The 27962-nt window shown below is 33.4% G+C and overlaps 1 protein-coding gene across 3 annotated transcripts; it reads left to right on the top strand.

Moving 5' to 3' along the window:
* Positions 1–35: 35 nt before the first annotated feature.
* Brf (Brf RNA polymerase III subunit) lies at positions 36–25150 on the top strand. Of its 3 annotated transcripts, none has more exons than XM_089236245.1 (19): positions 36–366; positions 2548–2750; positions 5200–5277; positions 5490–5663; positions 7136–7167; positions 8350–8422; positions 8751–8900; positions 10464–10557; positions 11338–11461; positions 12260–12401; positions 12489–12746; positions 15720–15781; positions 16521–16602; positions 17391–17449; positions 17724–18016; positions 18208–18259; positions 19569–19677; positions 20276–20380; positions 23439–25150. In XM_089236245.1, the coding sequence occupies exons 2-19, from the start codon at positions 2567–2569 to the stop codon at positions 23483–23485; spliced, it is 2118 nt and encodes a 705-aa protein (XP_089092371.1). In that variant the 5' UTR covers positions 36–366; positions 2548–2566; the 3' UTR covers positions 23486–25150. The 3 variants fall into 3 exon arrangements, with proteins under 3 accessions (XP_089092371.1, XP_089092369.1, XP_089092370.1); XM_089236243.1 differs by having other exon boundaries at positions 23436–25150; XM_089236244.1 differs by lacking the exon at positions 36–366 and adding an exon at positions 885–2452 and having other exon boundaries at positions 23436–25150.
* Positions 25151–27962: the final 2812 nt, after the last annotated feature.

Below are 27962 nucleotides of genomic sequence, written 5' to 3'. Positions count from 1 at the left end.
TCTTCCCTTCACATCTCCCCACTCCACCCCAATACTCTTCTTTCCTCAATAGGAGTAGGTAGTAGCAGACGAGGTTAATTCGACCGACTAATTAATTAATTCATGAAATTTTAATTGCTCTAGGAAATCGTCTGGAACAAGTGAAATCAATAACAAAATTATTTTTCTTGATGGATTCAATCAGTGCTGCGTTAATTTTCTAACTGGCATGATGCGTATGAGTATTTCATCATGCCTCGTTTAGTGCGCAAATTTCACATGTACATTTTTAAAATAGTCAACAAAACATACAGAACTACTTAGAAGGCATTTCCAGTCCTTTTTTAATCGTTCATTAATTTGTGAGAATTTTCTTCGATCATCAAGGTACGTAATATGTATACTTTTTCATGTTAGTTTGTTTGTTAATTTTGGACGCGTGGTCATGATTTCAGGCTTATGATGGGTGATGCATGAGGCGGCGGTTCGGAGTTCGAACCCCGCTGTCGCTCGTTCGTGAAACTTGTTTTCCTCGTACCGAGAGACGGCTTTTGAGGAATTGTTTAATGGCTTTATTTTGTTAAATATTTTTTTTTTTTTAAGCTAAACTTTATTCGCGGAAAAAAAATCTCTTAACTGACGGAGGACCGTCTTGAGAATATCATGTTTCCCCCCCCCCCCCCCCACATGCAGAGGTGCATTTATGGTTTTGCCGCCCGTCAGCTACACGAATTTTGCACCCTTCTCCCATTCTAGTTAAGTTTCTTGACTACTCTTCCCTCCAATGTGCCACCCTGCGCTACAACCCGCTTGGTCTTCCCCCCCCCCCCCAGCGTCAAAGGTGAAGTCGACTGATCTAATGTATATATGAGCTGACATCATCATCATCGTGCCCCCCCCCAGAAATAATGACCTTGCCCCCCCCCAGACTTCCAAGTCAATCTCCGCCTATGTCCCTTCCCCACCACTCCTGTGTCTGTAAGTCACTCCAGTGCTCATACACACACTCTCCAAGGCACTGAAATCATTCGCATTCTTGCACACACTCTAGGTCACTCTTCATCATTCACTGACCTAGTCAGCTGTTTGGACAAAAGCGGATTTATTGAGGGTCAAATATTGCTATACAAATTTGCGTGTCCTTCTCCCATTTTACTAGTTTTCTTGGTCACTCGTTCCTCAAATCTGAAACCCCCAGAACTTGCCACCCTGGGATATAGCTCGATAAGCCCCCTCCGTAAATACGGCACTGCCCACCTGATTAGAAGTAGTTGCTTACAAATTTTCATGCTTGGTCTTGGAGAGCCCCCTCCCCGCACTCTTGAGGCCATCGGCCGTGTCCATGCATTAAGACAGCACTGGCTGGAGATGAATCTTTTTTGGTTAAGGGCCCATGGTACTGTTAAAAGACAGCCCTGGGTGAACCCATTTCGGATATGAGTAGTCTAAATCAGGGCTGGAAAAGATCCCTTGTTGCCATAGCGACTGAAAAAATTGGAATTAGCGCCTAATATTTTTTATGTATAACTTAATTAAAGTTGAAAGACAGTACAAAAATTATGCTGTCATTGTCAATAAACAAAATGGCTTAATTAAGTTTTATATCAATTTATCAGTGGATAATTTTTTTTATAAGGGACTGATTTTCATTGGCAGAGCTATTCATGTTATATATCGGATAAAAAAACATATTTCTGTATGCATAATATGGTTGTACCTTAGGAAGACAAAGTTGAAAAGGCACCAAAAATATTTTGTACCAAGCAAATCAGTGGTTTGATTGCATCCAACATAAAAAATATTTGATTTGTGTTTGCATTAAAGACAAACTGTATTCTGAAAAACATTTTCTCGTTATCAAAAAAAAAAGTGCAGAATTTTCAAGAGTATGAACTTTTTGTGATATCAATAGCCCAACACACTCACCAAGCCCACCAAGGGTGGTATTCACCGACATGGCTTAAACTATAGTCACAGTTTTTGTATAAGAGATTAGCATGAATAGGTTAAAAACTTGAATTTAACCAATCCATGTCGATCTCTTATTCAAAAATTGCGACTATAATTTAAACTAGAGCTAGACAAATCCCAATCACCAGATTGCCATGGTGACTAAAACATTAGTATTGTCGACTAAAATTTTCTTTGTATAGTTACTAAATTGCAGGCTGAGAGTGGCCCAAAATATTTGGAATTTATAGCAGCATATCTGTTAACATGAAAGAGGGTCACTGTGCCCTCAAAAATTCAAAAGAAACACTATTTTGGGCCTTTTTCTTCAGGTAAAAATTATTCTAGTGACTAGATTTTTTTTACGATTTGTCCAGACCTGGTTTAAACCATGTCAGTGAACACCCTTTTGAGATGATTGTGTACTCCACCTGAAAATGTATAGACCTACCTCTACTCGAGCATAAATCCTTCTCGGATTAAGTGATTTTTTTTTTCTGATTGCTTCTGCCAGTCTCAAAAGGTAAATTAAATACACTCCTGAAGTAAAAATCTATTTATAAAAATTATCTTTCAAAATTTTGACTTTATGGAAACTAATTCAGTCTTTTTTTTCAGATTAACATAATACATTACCATGCCAAGTGGACAATGTCATCATTGTGGCTGTTCAGATATCGATCTGGATCCGTCCAGAGGAGATGCTGTTTGTATGCAGTGTGGTTCCGTCCTGGAAGAGTCCATTATTGTAAATGAAGTACAATATGCTCAGGATTGTAGTGGAGCCACTAGGGCTATTGGCCAGCTTGTTAGTGCAGATGGTAAAAAAAAAAAAAACTTTTTTCAATAGTCTCACCAAACTATGTTCCTTTCTTTTCAATATAAATTACTTCTATGAAATAATGTAAACTGAGTAAAATTTAATATAGGTAAGATATTAATATATCTCTACTCTCTCTGTCTATGGGTAAGGCAGTAATATATATCTCTTGGAAGATAAAACAAATACAAGAGTTTCACCAGTTAACAAAAGAAATATTAGAAAGTTTAAAATTCATTTTGTGCACACAACTCTATTTTACGCTTTTCTAGTCTCATCAGGGTTATTTTATCCAATCATCTGGATTAGCTCCTGACATGATTTTAACCCCCTCTCACCAGTCACATAGTTCATTGAAGATCTTCAATAGTAAGTTTATAAAGGTCCAAAAAATTTTACATGCAATCTTGAGTTGATAAATAATATATATTCAGGAACCCATCATGTATGGGTGCTATCTACATTCTCTAAGAGAAGTTACAAAATTGCTATTTGTAATTTTTAAACAACTTTTTAAAATCATATCATAGTGAAAACTCATAAAGCAAAGAATTCCTGTATCTTAAGATTGATGTCATTTTTATTTGTGTGATTCAAATGGGAAAAGATGCTATAAATCTGAAATTATTGTCTTCTACATTTTTTAATTTTTTCTTCATTTTATTCATACATTCGCTGCAAATACTGTGAAACGCACCTATATAATGATACTCAAGGGATGGGTAAAATATATATATAAATATATACACCGTTATAGAGGTGTTATTGTTGTAGATGGAATATACAGTAGACTCTCAGTAACTTGACACGAGGATAACTTAGCTATCCGAATAACTCAACATCTATTATTCCCTTGGTTGGCCCAATACTAATTTCAATGAAGGGGGAACTCTCTAACTCGACAAATGTTTGGCTTAACTCCGCTTAAGTAGACTACGACTTTTGTCCCTTTACTACAACTGGTTTTTAAAATTGCCCGTGTTTTACCATTCTAAGAACTTTTTGACATTGTCCGTGGGTACTTCAATAATCCTTTGCTTCTTTGTTCTATATGATGGGTCCCTTTTTTGCGCTATGGGTGGGGGTCAACATCCAATAGGGATAAAAATTGTAAGTTTCGATATTGTCTGTTGCGGAGAATTCTTTTGGCAGATTTCGGTTTTACGATTTCTTGGAAAAGGAATGAAAGAAAAAGATACCAATATATAGATAGATATAGAGAAAGATGATAATATAGATAGATATAGGATACCTTATTTTGCTATCAAAGTGTTGATAGCAAAATAAGGTATCCTACCAGCTGATAAAAAAGGTGAAAATTTACACATTCATACTTCTAGCATGACGATATATGATACTTATTCCAAAATGAATGGTAAATGATTTTCAGTAAAAATCTTATACAGTGATGCCTTCTATAATGATATTGTGCCACAATGATATATGCCAGAAATGCAAATGTTTGACACCCTATTTAAATGCATGTTACAAAGCATTTTAGGAAAATAACTGTCCATAAAGTAATATGAATACTGTAAACATTCAAATCATTTCCCACATTTTTTTTTTCCCCCAAGGACATTGCACATTCATGCTTTTAGCATGAGGAGAGACAATATAGCCTCTGTGTTGTTGCAGTGTCAAAAAACTCTAATACATCCATCTTTTGTGAAGGTTTCAATATGTCCATTGGAGATGGGAACCCAGATGTCTTAGTGTGAGAAAAGAAGTAAAAATAAAATTGTGAACTTAACATAAGCGCTGCACTGGTATACGTATACATACCTTTCCAGATTAAAATTAAAATTTCATGCAATTACTGTTTTCTTTCATTCTACAAACAAATATTTGTTGAAAAATGCTTGTTAAATGCTCAGAAACAGTTCTGGTTGAGTTAAAATGTACTTTAAGTGGTTGATATTTTGAATACGTTATACAATAATATTCATAACCAATTCCTTTGAGATTTAGTTTTTCAAAGTGAAACTCTACGTAAGCAAATAATTTCATGCAATTACTGTTTTCTTTCATTCTACAAACAAATATTTGTTGAAAAATGCTTGTTAAATGCTCAGAAACAGTTCTGGTTGAGTTAAAATGTACTTTAAGTGGTTGATATTTTGAATACGTTATACAATAATATTCATAACCAATTCCTTTGAGATTTAGTTTTTCAAAGTGAAACTCTACGTAAGCGCTGCATCAACTTAACCTCCGAAATTATGCTATAGACATGTAAGTGTTGCGTCCAAAAAATATTGCATAGATGCTACAATGAACTTTCCAGAAAAATGGTATTACTATATCACTTTTGTCTGCTAATAGAAATCAAAATTAAAGATTTTCTGAATTAACTGCGTCTATTTTAATTGAATTTTTTTACTTTATTTTTAAAATCCAGTGGGGAAAATATTGAAGCTAACGTTATATCTATGTGTGTTCTTTTCCAGGTAATATTGCGAGTGGACTAAATCTTGGTCATACTTATGGCTTGGGCAAAGAATCACGTGTTATTACTCTGCAAAATGGTAAAAATTCTTTTTTTCATATTGTCATCATTTTTTTGCATGTACACATTGCTGTGAGATTATGTCAAGTTAAAGTTTTCCTGTTTATATTGAAATGGAAGTATTTGAATGTCACAAGTGTAAATTAAACAGATTTAGATGTATTATGTTTGAGCAAAATAGTGTTTGAAGGGGGAAAAAAGGGTAGACTTTTTATTATATTTTATTTGCAGCTCGACGTAACATCTCAAATCTTTGTTCTCAACTCAAGTTGCCGGAAAGATGTATTGATATAGCTCATAACTTCTACAAGATGGCACTGATGAAGAAGTTTACACAAGGTCGAAAGAACGCCCAAGTTGTTGCCGCCTGTGTCTACATGGTATGCAGAAAGGAAGAAACTCCTCGTATCCTTAAGTTTTATATTTAATTTCAATGTTTTGGGGGATTTAAAAAATATCAAGCTTTTGAGAAAAAATGTATAATCATTTTTTCATATTTATAATACTCTATCATAGCTAAGTGAGTGGTGATTTTTGGGTGAATTTCATCTATTTTTCTCTCCACATTCTGAAATATATTTAACTGATTTAACTGGCAGCCTTTTTTTCAAAAAAAAATGAAAATAAAAAATACCTAATAATCTAAGGTTTTGTTAAGGGTGACCACATAAATGGCTATCATTTTATGACAAAGAATTATTTTCCCCCCACATAATTGAACTAGCTCGTTATTTTAGTTGAAATACTTATTTTCTCAAGTTCTCCAACAAAGCTAACTTCAAAATTTTTAAACCATGAATTTGTTATCCAGACAAGTGGTTATGATGGCATATGCGGCCATGCCTATTTTTAATCTAATTATTTCAATTTTTGAAAACTAATTAGTAATTATTTCAATTATAATTTTTTTTTTTTTTTTTTTTTGATGATTTTAAAAAACAGTGAAGAACATGAAGTCAGTTTAAATTATGGTTTCCCAAACTTTCTGTTCCATCGCCCCTTTTCCAGAAAATATTCTCTCATCGCACTCTCCCCCTCAATTCAAGCAAGCTCATAGAATCCTATGTTATGCCTGTAGCTTCTATCACCTTTAAGAAATACTGATTTGAATGTGTTCATAAAAAATGTTAATCTGGAAAATTCATTTCAGCTTCAAACTTTTAAAAAAGGAAAAAAAAATGGCGAACAAATTAATTGGACGGCTGACTGGTTAAGGGTTATGTATTGATAAACTGTCTCATTCTGTAAAAATATATATATTTACAGTATAATAATAACTACTGTGAAATAAAGTTGAAATAATGAAGTATGAAATTAAATTAGCAATTCCTATAGAATTTCCCTATAGACACTGATTTATAGAGATGCTTAATTGCTACATTTGTGCACAATGAAAAAGTTAATAAAATGATCTTAAAAGAAGTTCTCTTAAGTTCTGAAAAATTTTGTTTTAAGTTAATTTACTAGTACTCTTCTTTTTGCATATGTAATAAAATTAATTGAAAACCTGAAATTTTCTTACTTAAAAAATTACTATAATATCCTTATATTATTTACTTTATTACTTTTTCTTTTTCATGGGAATATGAGGGTATTTTCCAAGAAATATGGAAGTGTTGTTTAGCTTGGGTTTGACAAACTTGTATTCAAGTTGCAGGGATTCCAGCCCTCCTTGATTCATTCCAAATTAGCTCTCAACTATAGTTCTTGTTAGTCTGAGTACCCAAACTGATCATGTGGCAATAAGATTAACCAAATTAATTAATTAATTAATGTAAATAATAGTGAGAACCAAATAACTAATAACTTTTTTTAAATTCAAACATGAATTTGTTTTTTGTTTTCAAAGTTTCATTCAATTCTTAACTTTGATTCAGACATGCTTCTGGACTTGAGTGACATTCTGCATGTAAGTGTAATCATTTTATTTAGTTACCTGTCATATTTGTTATACAGTGAAATTTCTCCTTATTTCTTCAGACGGGGTAAGATGTACAGAAGAAAGCTTTTTGAATAGAAAAAAATAGTCCTGTGCGTGTAGGTACCACCATACAGGGCCACCAAAAAATAATGTTAAATTACTTGCATAAGTAAAGGGAGGGATGAGCCAAGATTGTGTTTTATTTGTTTGTTTTTTTTTCAATACCACCTTCCCTTGAGTTGAAAAGGGAATTCCCCTATCGAAAAAATCATACATAATTCATTGTGAATGCTAGATTTGTGGCATTTGCTCCCAAGTGGTACGGTGGTAAGATGCTTGTCTTCCACTATGAATGTTATCATTAAGGTACATGGGTTCAAATCTGGGCATAGGACATCAGAAACAAGTTCTTTACCTATCAAGCCTGGGGCGGCCACCAATAGAAGGTGTCTTCATTTCCCACCCAACTCCACTGGTTGGAAATTGCCATATGGCAATATATGGGCCAAAGTGGGTGTGGTAGTAAAGTAGATATGTGGCATGGCCAGATCCATCCCGTCTCACATCTTTTGCAAGATATCAAAACGTTTACACACACACAAGGATAGGCAAATCTGGGTTCCTTTATTTTGGGAATTAGATTATTTTGACAATTCCCTAAAACTGATGTCAGAAAAAGATGTGTTAAATGCAGGCATACTTCAGTGTAACCTCATCATTTTTAATATCCTCCTTCTTACACCAGCAGTTTTTAAATGTCCCAAGCATAATAATTAGTAAATTGAGAGTATTCATTATTAAATTGCCCCACTTATGAAATCATTTTTATTAGGGAGCAAGATTTCACAGAGATCTAACTGTAGTTTAGCTTATCATACAACTCTTCCATAATTTTAAAACAAAATAATTTATATTATGGTGATCTCTCACTTATGTACTCTCTAACTTATATGTTTCTCTCAATTATAAGTCAAATTCTGCACTCCGGGTCAATAATATACAGGTAAATAATACTATTCACTTATATGCCTCCCTTACTTATGCACATTTTTCCTTGTTCTCTTGCACTGATGCACAAGTGAGAGGTCACTGTATTTATTTTTCATTTTCAGTTAATTTGTCACAATAGAGATATTCAATATGATGTTTTATTTTCTTTTTAAATGGTAGATAAATGTTTATGATTTGGGAAAAACATACCTGAGATTGTCTACTCTTTTGTGCATAAACATACCAGCAATCGGTAAGTATAAGCATGAAGTAGTTATTTATATAGGTCTATATAATACCTTAACAAGACTATTATGCCATCATATTTTCTAGAACACTAGAAAAGATTAGGTCAATCCAAGGTGGGCTTTTTTAATCAAAAATCAAAAGATTCACTCTTAAGACCATTCCCTATAAACTTTGAGGCAATGTTAGAAAAACTTAGAAAAGATAGAATTAATTTTATTTATGAAGCACTGTTATGGTTCATACATATGCATATAAAAATTATAGTACTTTATAATGTTTTGAAAACTGTGATGATAAAACAGTATATATGTATGAGATCTATAACTTTCCAGATCCTAGTTTATACATCTTGAGATTTGCCCATCAGTTGCAATTCGCTGACAAGACACATGAGGTTTCAGTTACAGCATCTCGTCTAGTTCAAAGAATGAAAAGGGATTGGATGCACACTGGGAGAAGACCATCTGGTCTTTGTGGTGCTGGTGAGTATTCTTTTACTTGTATCATGCACTTTTCATGAAATGAAAATAATCTATGGATTTAAGCCCAAATTAATGGATTCATTTTCCCTATCATTTTTTAATGATAAGTTCTATCATTTTTATTTCATCATATATATTACTTTAGCGTATTAGTGCTTAAATTCATAATTTATCTCTAAATACTAAATTGTAAAACTTGATGGGTTAACTAAACGAATGAGACTTTTCTTGATGGAAGAGACAACATAGTTAATATGAGAGATTTAATTAAATGATCAAATTATGATAGATCAGAGACTCATCGGGAGCACATTTTCTTGCATGCGTCCGGCTCACACTTCAACATCGAATAATACTAACACTACATGGCAGGTGTCTCTTTGCTATGCACAAAAACCCTATGTCTAAAGAGCAGATGGTATTCAATAACATGTATAAGAAAGTTTTAATTTGATTGAGGTACCCTCAGTTTTTGGCTACTTTGTGTATCAGGTTTATTTATCAAAGTAGGCCTTGATAGGCTCATGCTGCACTTCCATGCTATTGATTTCTTTCATGCCTATCCAAGAAAATAGATTTTACCCTTGGCTACAATATTTCTCAAAAAGGGAACATTTTAAACCAATAGCTAGAACTTAGTATCACAGGAAAGGGGGGTGGATATATTTTGCATGATTGTTTATTGGCTTACACATATATAAGTAGCTTAAAAAACTTATTTTCTTTTACAAGATGAGACTTTAAATAAATAACATTCTTAATCATGTTGATTATTGATTCAAATTTTCCTTGCCTGGAATATATTATATTCCATTATATTATATATAATGGAATGTATATATTAGACCAGTGAATCCCAATCAACATATTTTGGGTATAAAATTACATTTTTAAGCATTAATCAAGACAGCTTCTCCAAACCATTGTGCTGGGGCTCTTTAGGGTATTCAAAGTTCTACTCAGTGTCTCAAGATTCACATGACCACAAAAAATCTGAGAATCCCTGATCTAGAGCACAGGAATTGATTCAAAATAGACTAATGTATTGCTTGGTCTGTCCACCACAATACTAAAGTTTTAAAAAATATTATTTTGAAAGCTTGTGGTACTTATGATGGTGGTGGTGGTGTGTGTGTGTGTGTGTCAAAACAAATATACAAATATTTCGAAGAAATTCACCATGAACATTATTATTGTAAAACATGTCAACAAGTCAAGTTAAAATGAATTTCAAATACAGGGGATCCTGCTTATAATATTTTCAAAAACCACCATAAAAAACATAAGCAAGGAAGTTTTTGAAATGGGAAATATATCAATGAGTATTAGTAAGTGGTGAGACTACACTTGTAAACAAGTCTTAAGGAGGAACATTATAAATGGGATCCACTGTATTATGAATTGTTTCTTTGCATTTAGAAAGAAATTTCAAACATTTGTTTCCAGAATATTTTTATTTTATATAAATTGTGTTTTTGCCCCTAGAAAATGTATTATTTTCAAGACTCTTGTATCAAGAAATATGTTACATACATCTAAATTTTTGTCTTTGGTTGGTTTCAGCTCTCCTTGTTGCAGCTCGCATGCACAATTTCAGCAGAACTGTTGATGATGTGATCAAAGTAGTAAAAGTATGTCAAGCTACAGTTCGCAAAAGGTTCACAGACTTTCTTTTTTTTAAATGGCAAAGTTGGTGTTTTCCCTCATGAAATTTTCAAGTTTACTTCCTTTTTTTTTGTTTCACATAAAGCCATGTTTTTATCTTGTACTCAACTTTTTCCTCTTGCATAATACCCAGATCCACACTATAAATATCATGGTGGAAATCACTATGCCCTTCCACCAAAATTTCACATCTTTTTTCATAAAATATGCTGTTTACTGACTTAAAGCAGGTGCAAGGAGGGGGGGGGGGGTTAAGAAAAATATTCCATTAAAAAATTTTTACACAGTATCCAAGCTTGTTATTGTCAAAATAAGTGTGAGACATCTCAGAAATAAAACTGAGAGGATTGATTGCAAAATAAATACATAATTTTTGTTTGTGCATTAAAAAATACTATTTCTGAAATAATAATCATTATCATTACTGCTGTTTTATTAGATTTTGAATTGCATAAAATTATTATTCTGCAGTTTTTTACTTCCTATCTCAAAATTTATTCTTAATTTGCATTTTGTAGTACTACTAGTGCACTCGTCCGGCAAACGAGAGACCAGGGTTTGAGTCTCCATGGGGGCAGAAATGAATGTTCTTGTAATCATCATCTCCAAAAATATAACCAAAACCAATCTTTTGAGGAATCTTGCATTAACAAGTGGAGAGGATATTTCTGCATGCTTTTGATATGTTTTAAATTTTGCAGCAATCTCAACCTATTAAAGTGTTTTTTATTTAATGAAACAGTTTTTTTTTTCTTTCCATTGTCATATACAGACTGAATGAGTTCAGTGATACACCATCTAGTAGACTTACTCTGAATGAATTCATGACAATCGATTTAGAAGAGGAGCAAGATCCTCCTGCTTTTAAAGCTGCTCGTAAAAAAAAATTAGCAGAAGTGAGTTTTTCTTTTGAAACAGATTTCATTTGAACTTAACATTTTCATATCTAATTTATGAGAATTATATTTTTATTTTTCATGAGGGATTTCTATAGCATCAAAAAAATCCTTATTTGTTTCATAAATCATTAATTTTGTCATTTGACATAATATTCAAAGTAGCCGGAACAAAATGAAAGTTTGTATATTAGTTATATTTGTCTATGAATGTAAAATTGGTTTGTTTTAATTTAGTAGTTCAAACAAATTAAAGTTATGGTGTTATGTGTAGCATATTTAATATAGTTCTTGTGAAATTTTAATTAACTTATTTTTTATTTAATTTATCTTACAAACTTATACATTACTTCATTATTTGTTTATCAGATGCTTTTTTTTATTGATTTATCCTTTCTTTTATAATTTAGGGTTTGATTTTTGACTTTCAAAAACTTGTTTAAACTGTCACTAACTAGATTCAGAATCCACTAAGAACTTGTACCACTTTTATTGCCACTATGATATGTTAAATAATGAAAACCTTTTTTTCATGTAGATTAATTTTTTTTTTCAATTTGAAATATTTTAGCATAACTACTAAGTATAAAATATTTGAATTTTCAGGTCTTCATATTCCACTAAAATTAAATCATTGCACATAGTATCCAGTAACACACAAATAATTGAACTCATTCATTTACACGTAAAATAATCACCATTAAAGCTTTCAAATACCTATCAACCCTGCTTCTAACATTATTAATTTATCTTGCTGATTCTATACTTATTTTTCTTACCTTTTACTGATTCACCTAGCTTGAAGATGAAAACAAATTTGAAGAAGCAACAAATGAAATTTCCACCTATCAAAACATTATAGAAAAGGCTATGGAAGAAGCAAGAGAGAAGAGATTTGCTCGTTATGCAAAGCTTTTAAAGATCGGAGATAATGAAAATAGTAAGGAGGATAAAAGAAATATTTTATATCTGATTTATTTTTTAAAAATAAAATAGCTAGTAGGCTAATCTATAGCTTTGGTTCCAGATTCTGTGGAAAATCATCCCATCGAAGATAATGCAGAAAGTACTGCAGAGGAATACATTGCTGGTGAAACAATCGAAACAATAAATAGAATTTTGACAAATGATGAAATTGTTGAAAATTCAGAAAAGTCATGTGAAAACCTCGAACAACTACTATCGGATCAACCTCCATCGTCTGACAGTGGAATAGGATCTGCTTCACAGAGCACAGTGTCTTTGTCTCAGACTAATGAAGATTCAGTAGTGGAATCTATGCAAGGTAAGGTAATCTTCTGATATGAAAAAATATGATTTGTAATATAATTACTAGGAGTTGAAATGATTTTCCAAACAGTTTACTACCATGATCCTTTACTAGACATATTTTTATATACATAGAAATTTAAACAATTTTCTTTTGATTATCAATGCTGGATCATTTGTTTCTGGCCACTCCATGAACTTACCAATGTGCATATTGACAGGATTTTGGCCATAACAAATTCAATATTTCTCATATCTGATTAGCATTTGGTTTTCTAAATAGATGATTAATTTTATTTGTAACTAGCTATAATACCCGGCATTGCCTGGGTTTTCTTCAATGAGGCTTTTTGCATCATGCCATATCTCCCTTTTTCTTTGACGGACATGCAACCCGTGTCAAAGTTAACCAATATGGTGACTTCCAGTGCGACTCATGAAAGAAACAAATTTAGATTTAAAGAAACGTAGAAATGAATATTTTTCTCTTTTTTAAGGCCGCTAAGTATTTCGATTTCCTTAACACACCCCCCCCCCCCCCGAACTTCAAAATATCCATCTCTGCCTATTCCAGCTTTCAAAAATGCTTAATTAAAGCTGTGGAATTTTTCCGATGTGTTTTACGGGCCCATAATTAATTTTAAAAACATCCTAAACTACACTGGTGAAATAAATTAAGAGAATTTGCATATTTTATCAAATTTCATGAAAAGAACTGAACTGAATGTAAAACCACTACTTCTAGACAAAAATGCAAATCTTGTACATCAAATATGTAAGCATACGGACATGTGTGTAGGCGGAGCCAGTAGAGAAACAGGCTTTATAAGCGTGCGTAAGTTAAGACACATTTCGTTCGCTAGCACACCTCGGCGAATTTCTTGGTGTTATTTTATAGCAATCGGTTAATTTCAAATTGTAACAGTAAAAATGAGTAACCACCAACGTTTAGATGATGGAGTGAGGTGGCGAATTGTGGGGAGGCTAGAAGCAGGCCAATCTCAAGTCCAGATTTGTAGAGAGTTCAATTTAACGCCCAGCATCGTGTGTAGCTTATGGAAACAGTTTGAGGATACCGGATCCATCGAGAGAAAGCCGTGGCAAGGTTGTCCAAGAGCCACGATGGCTAGAGAAGATCGCCATTTGTCGATTATAGCGAGGCGTAACAGGAGTGCTACAGCTTCTCAGCTCTCTCATGACTTGTATGCAGCCACAGGAACCTGTGTATCAAGGGTGACTGTTTCCAAAAGACTTCATGAGAGAGGGTTGTTTGCAAGAAGACCTGCTGTTTGCGTCCTGCTCCCTTCTGCGGACAGGAGAATCCATTTATCATGGTGCATAGAGATTGGAGTATGGATCAATGGGCGACCGTTCTCTTCACTGATGAGTCCCAGTTCAGCCTAAGCACCGATTCTCGCCATACTTTCATATGGGGAGAACCAGGGACCCGCTACCTACCCTCCAATGTCCGCGAAATCTACCATTATGGCGGAGGAGGTTTAATGGTCTGGGCAGGCATCGTGTTGGATGGCCGCGCACCTTTCCATGTCTTTGAAAGAGGCACTGTGACTGGTGTCAGGTATAGGGATGAGGCCTTGGAGCCCTATGTTTGCCTTTTCAGGGGTGCAGTTGTTCCTGAGTTCATTTTAATGGACGATAACGTGAGGCCACATAGAGCTCTTCTGCTCGACGATTTTCTAGAGAGTGAGGATATTCGCCGGATGGATTGGCCAGCCAGATCTCCAGACCTTAACCCTATAGAGCATGTCTGGGACGCTCTGGAGAGGGCAATTGCAACTTCCAACCCCCCTCCGGGAACCATCCAGGAAATGAAAATAGCGTTGCTGAACGAGTGGGACCAATTGCCACAGGAAATGATAAACTATCTTATTTCAAGTATGAAATCACGCTGCGAGACCTGTATATCTGTAAGAGGGGACCATACCTCCCTATTAACCCATGTATTAACCCATTTTTTTGTTTATTCTGCAACCGCTGTTTCATACCTTCCAACTCCAACGAGTGTTATGCACGATCATGTGTGTGTATTAAAATTATTGAATGGTTATTTGTTTTGTATTGTATCAATGTATGTACATATCAAATTCCATTAAAATCGGTACAGTAGTTCTAGAGATAATCGATCAAGTCTGCAAATTCTCTTAATTTCTTACACCAGTGTATATGAATTTATGCAGTTGAATATTAAAAGACAATACAGACGCATTTTCATTTTCAAGCTTGAGAAGATATAAATAAAAAGTTGAAATCAATGTTATTGCATGAATATCCAACTCAAAAGTAGGTCCGGCTAATTACTTCATATTTAATCTCTAAGCGAACTCAATATTTCAAAAATCGAGAATTCAATACAATTTTTAAAATTATTTATGTGACAGAAAACCCCACTGAATTTCCGCATTTCTACACTAAAACCGGCAATTTTAACACTGATTTCTATGAGGATCATCCTTTACCTGACCCTCAAAGGGATTATGATGATTATGACGTCTATTCAAAAAGCCTCATTACTGAGAAGATTGAAAATGTGGCAAACCATTATAAAGGCATAAACTATTATTTATATTCTGGCAGCGTTGAAGAAGTGATAAACCATTGTAAAGGCATATGTACGTCTGAAACGTATTGCTAGGGAACCACGGTAACCAAAGTAAGCGTTTCGAAAGTGATTGTTGAGGTCCAAAAACCATTTTTGCCCGTTTGGGGCATTTGCCCTGCTCTGAAGAAATTTTAAAGTAGCCTATCGTTCAAGTCAGGTCCCATTTGGTATATATGCAAAATTTGGCGGCGATCGATCTAAAATTGTAGATTTGTATAGAGAACATACACACACACAGAAAGAGAGAGAGAGACAGAAAATCAATTTTATATATATAGATGAATTGTTATAACATCATAAATGTTACAATTGTTTGGGAAAAATTGTTTTTTCCATGAAAAAAATTGAATTTAACTGTTTATTTTTTAGAGTGCTCAGAAGATACTTGTCATCTTGATATTTCTGGACTGGATGATACTGAATTAGATGCCGTAAGTTTGCCTTTCTTTTTTCTTTATTTAGTGCATTGAAGTTGAGAAAAAAAATTTATTGGTAGGGTGATTTCACTTGGTATAAAACAAAGGGGATCCCCTAATTGAAATGCATATTTTACAAGCAATGTAATTTCATATATAATTGGTAGATCATATGTGTATCTTGATGCTTTAAGTTGGATTTTTTTTTTCCTAAAGCTTTCTTCTGTTAGTATATACTTAATTTTATAATATTTAGTATCTAACAACACATAAGTCTGTATAGTATGGTATTTTTTGCTTTTATTCACAAAAATCTACCTTGTTTCAGAAAGAAAACATTTTCTGTTTGTCATTATGTTTAATGATGTTTCTAATTTGAAATGTTGCTTATTATTTTCACATTTCGATTTTTCATCAATATCATGGTTAATAAGAGCGAATCCATGACTCTTTCACTTCTTGTGTTGATCAAATTTGACTATATATTTACTGGTTATATAAATTTTTGTACCTTTAAATATTACTAAATAAAATTTACTGCAGATTTTCAGTTTTTCTTTAAATCAAATTTAAATATAAATGTGACAAATATACTGATATATTTATTACATTAATTAATTTTTTTTTCCTGTTTATTTTTCATTCATTACCAAAAGCATTGATTCTAGTGATATCTAAATTTCTCTTCCTGAAAGAAATTATTGTATTGTAAAGTGTAAAATTTATTGGCTTTAAAATATAATTTATTTTTCAGTATATAATGGATGACAACGAAACAAAATCCAAGACAGAGTTTTGGTTCAAGTCAAATAAAGAATATCTGAAAGAACAGAAAGGTAAAATTAAACAAAATTTACTTTCTTGTTCATCGTACATGGATGTTTGTAGAAAAATATGAAACAGTTAAATGTGGTATGATATGATGGAGTAATACGTAACATTAAGATAAACCTGAAATAATCTTTGAATTTTCATCGTGAGGTTTTTTTTTCTTTTGTAAGAGAGTTCGGCTTCCTTTTTACTAATTTCAATCGAACCTTCTAAACTGCTCTAATAGATAATGATTAGGCTGCCAAATTGCTTATTGATGATTTGGACATGAAAAGATTTTTTATTCCCCTTCATACAAAAAGCTATATTTCCAAGTATTTTTGCAATTTGTGGGTTTAAAAAAAACATTTTAAGAGAACATGTAAATTTTTTCATAATCTTTTCCATCAGTTTCAGGTTTCTTACTGTTCTGCGCTGTGGTCACTCTCAATATATACCTATGGTTAATTTTGAATTTTGTAACCTTATAATCCTAGTAATTCTAGGATTGGTGTAAAAAATAAATAAATTTTGCCAATATGCACTAATTGTGTAATCAATAGAATTTCTTTCAGCAGTCTACTTTTTGTACATAATAGGCACCTCACCCTCCCCCTCCAATAATTTCATTGTTTATTCTCTTAAATGAAATCAAGCTTTTATGAAATCTAATTCTAAGTAAATATTTCCTAATTAATCTTATAATGCTTAAAAGATATATTTCAATTTCTTTCATGAAAAGTGAAATAGTAATATGCTGAGCATGCAATTATATGGATGTCAACTTATTTTATGAAATTAATTCCTATGACAGAAAAAGAAGAAAGGCGCAAACTAGAAGAAGCTGAAAATGCCAACAAGGAACCAAAAAAGGTAACAAAAATTTTCATAATACCCTTCTGCCATTTTGTTACATTCTATTGGTTGAAGTATTGTGGCTAATCCTTTTTTTGCAAATTTATTTGCTTTTCTGCAGATGTATGCATATCTAAATGGCTAATCAATGGGAAGTCGTACTGATATTTTAATTTTTTTTTTGTGCTTTCTTATCAAATTTCTGCTTATTATAGTGTGCATATCAACTTGAATGATTTGCTTCAATGAAAATGTGTAGATGTTTGTTTTATGTATATTTTTATCCTTTAAGAAAAGGAAACGCCAGAAACGTGGTCCCATACAAGCCAATACTGCAGAAGAAGCAATAGAAAAGATGATGCAACAAAAGAAAATGTCTAGAAAATTAGATTATAATGTTTTACAGAACCTTAATTTTGAAATAGCTCAAGCTGATGCAGAGAAAGATGACGTTCAACCTGAAAATAATGAATCTAGTGATAAACGACCTCTGAAGAGACCCAGGCCATCCAAATCAAAGGTTCCTCTTGGGCCTCTACCCAAATCTATACGAAGGGGTATATCTGCAATCATTGGCAATGCAAGGTGATTAACATTCAACATTGATGAATGTCTTATTTGGGTCATTACAAAATGCAAATATTTCTAGATTTAGATTTGAAAAATAAAATAAATCATAATTTGAATCGCCTGTGATAAAAGTTCCATAAAGTTGGAGATTCATGATTTTGAAAAGGAAAAATTAAGGTTTCATCATGTTTCATTGTTTATTACAGGAGAAATGAAACACAGAAAACCAATGAAGATGTCCTTACAGAGCAACAAATGGTTTGTAACTTTTAAAATTTCTGGGACTCTTTATTGATAATTTCTACTACTTATGGCCGTCATTCTTTAGTGTTAATGTTTTATTTATTTTTTTAATATATCTCAGTGAGGTAAGGCAAAACATAGTCTATTTCTATCATATATAAACTGATGCTTTTTCCAGAGTCAGTTCGACAGTTTTCTTCTTGGAATCATTCACTAATTTAGACGTGATATAGCTATGAATATGTAATATGCTATGTTTGTTCTCTAATAATGCACCAGCTAACTTTCTAAAAAAAAAAAAAATTTCAACAAAATGAAACTATCCACTTCAAATACGGGGTGATTATAAAAAAACTATCCCGACATATGGGCCCCTAACTATCATACCATTCACAGAAACTGAATGAAATTTTGGCATAAGGTATTTTGAGGCTCAAGAATGATATGGAAAACAACAGTGTCACTCTAACAGTTACAGTTACAGTGAGAAAATTTCGAAAATATCAAATGGCAACACCAAGTTTTTTGTATTGGAATGTGATCTCCATACTGAAAAACACTAAATAGCGTTGGAATGGCACCTGTAGCACGAAAATCCCCGGAGCTAGGCAAGGAAAAAGTAAAAAGGACTTTGCCGTGCACCAGAGCATTAATGTTCGTTTCATTCGTCACACCGTTTCTTCGGCTGAGATCCCAGCCTGATTAGTCCTCCACAAGGTCATGTGGAAAATTTTTGAAACACAATAAAATGCTTTATTTTATGCTGCTGCTCTGTCCTTATTGGTTGTCCTCATTTTTAGCCTATCTACCGCTGGTGATTTTCATGCTACAGTTGCCGTTCGAACGCTATTTAGGGTTTTTCACAATGGAGATCACATTCCAATACAAAAAAACTTGGTGTTGCAATTTGATATTTTCGAAATTTTCTCTCTGTAACCGTAACTGTTAGAGTGACACTGTTGCTTTCCATATCATTCTTGAGCGCATACATCAAAATACCTCATGCCAAAATTTCATTCAGTTTCTGTGAATGGTATGATAGTTAGGGGCCCATATGTCGGGATAGTTTTTTTATAATCACCCTGTATATTAAATATATATATATGAAATATATTAAAATACATTTCAATCTCACTTATATTCAGTCATATTAATTTCTTTTTACAACACTGTAACAATTATAGAGTTATAAACTGTTGTTGAACTTTCATTTCATGAAAGCATGTAAAGTTATGACCTAAAAATGAAGGTGGACAAAAACAGATTCATGCATGGATTTTTTTACTTATTTCACCTTTTTTTTTTCTTATTTTCTTCATTTTAGAATACAGAATCCCATGATGAAACTGCAGGTACCAGTACAATGCTTCCAGAGGAAATTATCAGTACAGAAGACAGTGGTGTTACAGATGTACCTGTTGTAGATGTTGAAGGTAGTTATTTTTATTTAAATTAAAGAAAATGAGAAATTGTTGTTAGTGTGTGTTTGTTTTCCTTTTAGACATTGCAACCAACAAAAATAGCAAATAAAAAGTTTGACCTTTCAACACACAATGGGTGTCTTTAGAGTGAGAGATAGCTAACAATAATCTCTTGATTTGGGGCCTCCTTCAAGATAAGCAGTTTTTTAAAAATTTATTAAGGAAGAAAAGTGTTCGAACTATTATTTTTTTTCTTATTTATGACATGGATGCAAGGAAACCAATTTCCTTCTTTCTAGAAAGGAAAAATGCCAGTTTTTAGAACAGAACCTCTTTTTAAAATTAAGAACCATATGAGAAAGAGAGCCTGTGTTTTTCCAAGGATTTATATTTTTCTCTTCTTAATGTAATGGAATGATTAATATCAGCAAATGTCCCACTCTCCGGCAATTGACCATTATTTTACTTATCTGAACCATAAGACCATAAAGCTATTCCTAATAAACACCCTTCATAGTTTGTGCATTTGTCATTTTTTCCATGAAATGCTGAATATTTTTGCTAGTATTTCATATGTATCATACATTTTTTTATCTTTTTTTAAAAACAGAAGATGATGAAGAAATTGAAGATGATGAGGAGGAAGATGAAGATGCTCCAAACTTCAGTAGACATCTTTCTGCAGCAGAGCTGCTCAGCCAGCACAGGGGTGAAAGTATGTAAATTGTGGTTATTGTTTTTTAATTCTGGTGATAAAATATGCTAATAAGCACTCTTCGTACTGTGCACAATATGAACAAATATCATTTGCATTAAAAGTAAACAATGTGCAAAGTGTGTAGAAAACTGGTAAAGTTTAAATTCTCATTTCAATCTGACGAAGAATTATTATAATTGCTACAGATACAGAAAATTTTAAAAGAAATTGAGTTTTCATAAAATAGAGGGAAAAAAAACTTCCAAAATGATATTTTCAAGAAAAACAAAAATATTATATGATGCTTGACATTCACATTAAATGTCTTTTACATATGTCAAAGATTTTAGGATGGATTTTAAATAACACAGAAAAAAAATGATTTATGAATACTGTTGGAAAAATCCATACAAGTTGGAAAAACATGAAAGATAGATCATTTCAGAAAAAAAGGGAGATGAAGAAAAAATTGAAAAAACAGTTGAATCTATATTGAACAAATCATATACAGTAAACATATCTTTTTTTATAATTTATAAAAAAAAGTTATAATAAATTTTTTATATAACAAATATAAACATTGAGTTTATATTTGTTATATGATACTCCTTGACCTCTACATACATGAGCAAGATATCTTGGACGTGTGTAGATGAAAGAAATACTTTTGAGCACTGATGTAGTAGATTGCAATTAATGATTCTGCGAAAGCAGACATTGTATTGTTTTGAAGTTATTTGAGGGAGGGTGTATGTGGACCATTTGCTGATTTATTAATTTTTCATTTGCTTAGTTTGAGAGTTCAACAAATAGAGCAGTGATTAGAAACTTCTATCTGGTTGAAAAAAAAATGATTTTGTATTTACTAATATTCATGGTCATGGGCAGTAACATTCATTATTATCCAAAATTATGGTGCACATTTTGTGTATAGGTGAGACAACAGTTTGCATAACAAAGCAGTTGAATACATAAGCCTATTCTAGGTTTTGTGACTCTGGTGACACCTAATAACATTCAATTGTGTTCTGTATTTTTAGGGCATGCAGAGGCATAAACAATATTTACAATGCTCAGCAAAGAGCTAGAAATTAAAGTGCTTCATTTGTCAACAACGATTAGATTGGCATTCAGCACTAAAATTTAAACAAATCCTTTAAAAAAAATGGATGGACAATACAATAAAACTATCGGACCTTGTAATTTACACATTTTTCTCTCTGAAGTAGTCGCACAACTGTGACCTCTTGGAAGTGGTCTCAAAAAAGTGTCATTCTTAAAAATCTTACGTCTTCATAATTTGCTGTGTGCAATGTTAAAGAGAGTTGACAGACTGGACTGTGGAAAACTCCAAAAAAAAAGAATATTATATATATATATTGTGAGGGGAGACAGAAAAAACTATCTGTGGTTGCTAGTACCCTATTTTGGCCAAAAATTATTTTTTGCTACCACAAGTCATTTCTGTCATTTTACTCTGACTTGAGTCAATCTTACAGGATACTGAAGTAGTGTGATATGAAAAAAAAAACAATTTTAATTTTTCAAAAAAAATATTTTTTTTATATTATGCTATGATTATGTTGTCTAAGAGGAGTGGGAGCCCTGTGTATATTGTGGACTTTTATAGTATTATATTTGAAAAATAAACTATACATAAAATAACTTTTTTATAGTTGCATACAGTACTGGATATCACATACACTTCATATGTGTGTGTCTGTCCCCTTTGAAAAACCCCACAAGTTCTGTTTTTTCAATAAATATCTGTGGTTGTAATGGAGTCGTTAATTTATTAATGTTATAAGCAATATTTTCGTATGGGGAAGAGACAGAGGTTAACATCAATATAACACAAAACAAGCACAACTCTGACAACATAAATATTTAAAAGGCCACACACACGTTCCGGCATGTACTAATTTGTTGGAAATTCCCCCGAGGAATGTTTACGACGTGCATGTACGGTTAAGTAGTAACTATTTTTCTTCATCCATTTTATTCAATGCAATTTCATACTGTATTATTTATTCGTGATTTTTATTTCATTGCATGGTGATTTAAATAAATCTTTATGCAAACGTATAATTATTATTATGGATACCGTATATTAACCAGTCAAGTGGTTACGACGCCGTTTGCCGTCGCTGCCATACGTAATGTTGGTGCCTACGACAGCATTTGCCGTTGCTCAGAATTTTTTTGATCTTTTTCACCAGTCAAGTGGTTAAGACGGTATTTGCCGTCGCTGATATACGTAATGGTGTTGCCTACGAAGGCATTTGCTGACACACAGACTTTTCGGTCTTTTTCACATAGATATGACATAATAATTTGTCATACATGTGCTGCCATCTCTGTACAGCCATCCTTCTACTTTATTATCTCATCACTAGATGGAGTTGACAATTATATTTCAAGGTCTGAGATTATTATTACTATTATCTTTGTCATGCTTTGCAAAGCTGTAACCCCATCGTTTTTGTTTCAATTTCCAACTCCCTTGCGAAGATACATCTGTTTTATTACTCATATCTTTTAGCTAAGGTTCAACTACTATGGTTCCACATAAATCCATCAACAGCATTTCTTTTAGTCACAGGACATTATGACCGCCCCTCCCCACTTTTGGGGTGTCATATTATGTCTCGACACATTCAAGCTATAAAAAAACATGCTATAAAAAAATATTTTAATATTTACTTCCAAGAAAAGGAAAAAAAAAAGGGAAAAAGCACATGCATCTTCAAAAAAAAGTGGGCACTGCGGGTAACGCTCTGAGAAATTAATTGGACAGTTGACTGGTTAAGCATACTGTATTATTTATTCACGATTTTTATTTCATTGCATGGTGATTTAAATAAATCTTTATGCAAACATATAATTCCCCATATTTCTCTCATTAAATAAAATAATTAAAGATCTTTGTTTTATATTACCTTAAAATCTAATAAAGCTTTAATTCATAGTTTTTGAAAATACAATATTAGTCTAGTGCACATTAGCTCAGACAGTATGTATGTGATTGATGTCCTTATTTATGTCAAACTAACTTTTCCCCCTCATTTATCAGCAGGGCCTGATGAGTTTTGTGACTATGACTATGAGGACTACGATGATTGAATTATTCCTCTTGCTCACCACCGTATCAAAACAAAATGAATTATTGAACTGTTATTTATTACAGGATATAGAAAAAAACCAAAGCAATGAATTCAAATACCGGGGGGGGGGAGGGGTGTTTTGACCTGATGTGTATATATATATATATATATTTATTTAATTTTTTTAATACGTACAAAAACAAAGATTTACTTCAGAACAAATGGCTTTTTTGTAAAATATATCGGAAATAATTTTTGACGAATCGCGTATAGGAATGTATTAGTACAAGAGAGAAACTGCTGTTGTTATAATATGTTATGGAATATATTATTTTATTGAATGTTATTTATTTATTTGTGGGTCTTCGTCAATTTTATATATTTATACGGGATGATTAAATAATAACCCCCACAGCATTTTATCAGTGAAATGGTGATCTTGGAGGCATACTTGCAATTAGAAAAAGTATCCAAATAATATTTAGAACTCAGTTATCATTCATGTTGCATAGTTATTAAAATATAAAAATTAACTTTTTATGCAGACACCCTGTTCTCAAAAACCCAATTAGTAAGTTGTTGCCCTGTCTCTCCTAAGGCCAACAAAAAAAATTCCATGTTTCTAAATGCAATTATTTGCTGAAATATTCTAATTCAAAAATTTGAGAAAGTTCGGAAAGAACAGCATAAACTAAAAGGCATTGCTTCTTTCCCCTCATTTACGCTGGTTGTTATTTCCCTACTCTTCTCCGATTTTTGAATTTAAATATCGCAGTGTATACTGCATTTAGAAACATGGTTTTTTTGGCTCAGGAGAGGCAGTTCCAAAACTTTCTAATTGAGTTTTTGGGGACAGGGTGTCTATGTAAAAGTTAATTTTTTTCATTTCAATAACTATACATCCCTTTGCAATATGAATGAAGCATGTGAGGTCTACGCGTTATCTGGATATTTTTTCTAATTGAAAGTATGCCTCTAGGATCAACAGTTCGCCAATAAGAATCGCTCATAATTGCTCCCTTTTTTAATCTTTAAATATTGCAATCTAGGTTGAAACGAAATATAATGACGCTAGTAATTGAACGCAATATAATTATATGTCAGTAAATTAGGGTTACCAGACTTTCACCTCCCAAACTACCAATTAGTAGGATCCAATTAGATAATAAATGTTACCTATCATTACTGTCAAAGTAAATCAAGCAAAAATAATAAATTTGGAGATAAAAAATGGAACATTGCCAGCATATGTCACAGTATGTAATTCATGTCATAATTATGTCACTAATGGCACTATGTAACTAATGACTGTCTGTGTGTGTCCTATGACAAGAATTTGTGCCCTACTTAATGTCAAAGTTCACAATGTGATTTTTTTTTTTCTCGCTTTCAAATGTTTTAAAAATATGGACATTCCACACATTTTCGTAAATGACATACACAAAGGTAACATTGTTTACTTTTGTCTATGTCTGTAAAGTATGTTACACACCTGGCAAGACCAGCAAAATATATCTGGTAATCCTAAAGAAATATTTTCTTACAATTTATGTAAAATATATGTTGTTTTATGTGACAAAAAAATTTGAATGATTTTCACTTCTGTCCTTGAGGTATGTGTCTATGAACTGTCTGTCACGGTTGGCTGTCTCTGTTATGATAGATTAAAATGAATTCTTAGATATTTTGTGCAGAAGCCTTTTGAATTTCATTTGCTATTAAAAACTGGTTCTGATTCATTGCATTATTATTTTTAAAAAAACTGATTCCACAGAAAAAAAAACCAACCTTTCAATATGACAAACGTATGATATTCATACATTTATATTTTTTTTTATAAGTTGTGGAAATAATTTTAATTTTCGACTTCAGCAAGGAATAAGAATTTCAAGTGGGCTTTGTTGGAAATATAGGATGTTTTTATAAAGTAGTCAATACTGTTAAAAAATACTGGAATATCCCAGGAAATAAGAGTCGCACGTTGCCACCATACTAGTAGTAGCTTTTTGTTTTCCGGCAATATTTGAGATTTTGAGAGTAATTCGCAATTTTTCCCGATAATTGACGATGTCTCGTGTTTTCCCATTTTTGTCCAAATTTTTCGTGTTTTTTTCTTTATACAGGGTGTCCCTCAGCTCATGGGTGAAGGTAAAATGTACATAAAGAGCATTTTTTAAGCAATGTGGAGTCGGAAATGAAAATTGTTGATGAAAAAACACGAAATGCTGAGCAAATGGAAAAAGCTTTTTATTTACATTAATAATTACAGTAAGTGCTCAAATGTGCCGCCACCAACATCGATACAGCCCTGACAGCGTCTAGCAAAGCTGCATTAAGAGTTACTTACAAGCGGCTTTGGCGTCTAGCAAGTGATTGGCGTACCCAGAGATACAAGAACTGCGCTGAAAAGGGTTCTCTTACTTCAAGATGAGCCGAAGCACCAAATCACTGCGCATTTGCGCCAATTTCGGTTTGTGGTGCGGGTCGTTTTGAAAGTGCGGGCAGATTTTCTGATTCCCACAGCAGACACGGATCCAGAGGGGTGTGATCGCCCCTTAGAAAAACCGAATAGTATGGGGAAAATTGGTCTCGCCCTTAAAATAAGGGACAATCAAAACGACACACAAAATAGATCGCCCCTCCCGACTTGAATACGCGCTTGTCCGACAGTCGGTGACGAAAATGTGCTCGGAGTGTAGACACCATCTACTGGGTTGAGCGGGTAATCGGTGCTCTGGCTGTCGGACTCGAAAAATCTGCTTGCACTATGTATTCTCGCTCGATGGTTTCGGCTCTCGTAAAGCAACGTTCTCCCCCAATTTGTTTATTTCATTTTACCTGCTCCGATCTCTTTTTTGTCTATTCGCGGTTTAAAACATGATACAATCTGTAAAAAAAATTGGCTCATTCGTGCGCATTGTATTTGGACGGCGTTTTCTTCTGACGCGGATCGCTGTTGCGATGATCGGTCGGGAACAAGCGAGCGCTCACACCTCGCTCCTCGGTGTGGGGCCCAAAGCCGCTTGAAAGGTTAAATAATTCTTAATGCAGCTTTGTGTGGGCCCGAGTCAGTACAGATCAATAGTGCGTTTAGAAGTTTTTCATGCGCAGGATGTGCATTTTCAGCGGGCTCGCCCAAGGAAATTTTCGTCCTAGTGCCGAAGGAGCTCTGATACGGCAAAAAACATTGGTAGCGGTCTAGGGTTGCAGTGACAGATACTTCAGAAAAATTTTAAATGCACTTTAATTTGTGAAGGAAATTTATTTAGAATTATCTGTTCTAACCATTTTTGGCAAAACTTTCAGCATTTTTTAGGGAAAACTTACCACTTATGTTGCATATATAGTCAGTTTTTACTCCTGCTCCATTTCCGAAATTTCTGTTCCAAAAATGAAAGTTTGCTGCTCCAAAATGGTTGGGTGGCATTTGCATCCCTGCGTACCATTTCGAATACGCCAGGTGTTTCACGAACAGTTGCAGCAGCAACTGAAAGTTTTGCAATACGGTCCTCATCAGAGTTTTTCTTCTCGTTTCGAACACCAAACTGCTAAACCAAAAAATTTTCCTTTGTGCGTATTTTACCTACCCTTAAAGTTTGGCCCATTCAGGGACACCCTGTATACAGAGTGATTCAAAACTCAACTTACAAACGTTTAGGGGAGGTAGAAAACACAAACAAGACAGAATCACATAGGAATGTATGACCGGAAACCCCCAACCTGATCAGCTGTAGGATAAACGAAGATGCAGAAATGACAAGCCAATAATGGGTGGAAAAATGATCGAGTCTGGATTTCTTCTTGCGGGGGGTCAACTTACGCGTTGACTCTGACACCGACCTCGTCGCAGTTACAAACGTCCGCGAAATGCCGGGTATTTTTGAAAGAGTTCGACAATCAATGCGTCGCCGTGCATAACTGTGGATGGTAAGAACTTTGAGCGCTTGTTGTTAAACTTAACGTGTACACATACTGCACTCGTGTAAAGTATAACTAAAAAAGTTTTTCCCACCAATTATTGCCTTGTCATTTCTGCATCTTCGTTTATCCTCCAGGTGATCAGGTTGGGGTTTCCGGTCATACATTCCTGTGTGATTCTGTTTTGTATCTAAAAATCCCCTAAAAGTTTGTACGTTGAGTTTTGAAACACCCTGTAGCCTTGTATATATTATATATAAAAAGTCGTCCCAAAATGTTCTATCGCCAAAATGAAAGTAGCTGTAGTACACGTCAAGACAAACAATTTTTCCAATGGAACCCAGGGTTAGAACCCCTTTATACCCTTATATGTATATGAAGGCGTCTCTTACCCAGGGTCACAACCCAATTATTCGGGGAGGGGCGGGGGTAACGTGAATAACCCCCACTTCAGAAAGTCTCAAAATGTAACAATCTTGCTCACATCATGAGAAGCGACGGGAAAATTTCTTCCTCCCAATAACAATGGAGGGTGGGGGGTACTTTTAGGACAGTGTTTCCAAAGTAGGCGATATCGC

Source organism: Pholcus phalangioides, unplaced genomic scaffold (genome assembly GCF_987345545.1).
Source record: "Pholcus phalangioides strain wild (caught in Gottingen) unplaced genomic scaffold, Ppha-v1.0 ptg000009l_1, whole genome shotgun sequence".
Classification (NCBI taxonomy): domain Eukaryota; kingdom Metazoa; phylum Arthropoda; class Arachnida; order Araneae; family Pholcidae; genus Pholcus; species Pholcus phalangioides.
Note: the sequence above shows the minus strand (reverse complement) of the source record. Positions and strands in the feature narration are given on the sequence as shown.

Coding starts and splice junctions, on each gene's coding strand:
- Brf (XM_089236243.1), top strand. CDS start 2,567: ATGCCAAGTGGACAATGTCATCATTGTGGCTGTTCAGATATCGATCTG. Junction 12,402..12,488: donor GATCGGAGATAATGAAAATA/GTAAGGAGGATA, acceptor CTTTGGTTCCAG/ATTCTGTGGAAAATCATCCC. Junction 20,381..23,435: donor CAGCCAGCACAGGGGTGAAA/GTATGTAAATTG, acceptor CTCATTTATCAG/CAGGGCCTGATGAGTTTTGT.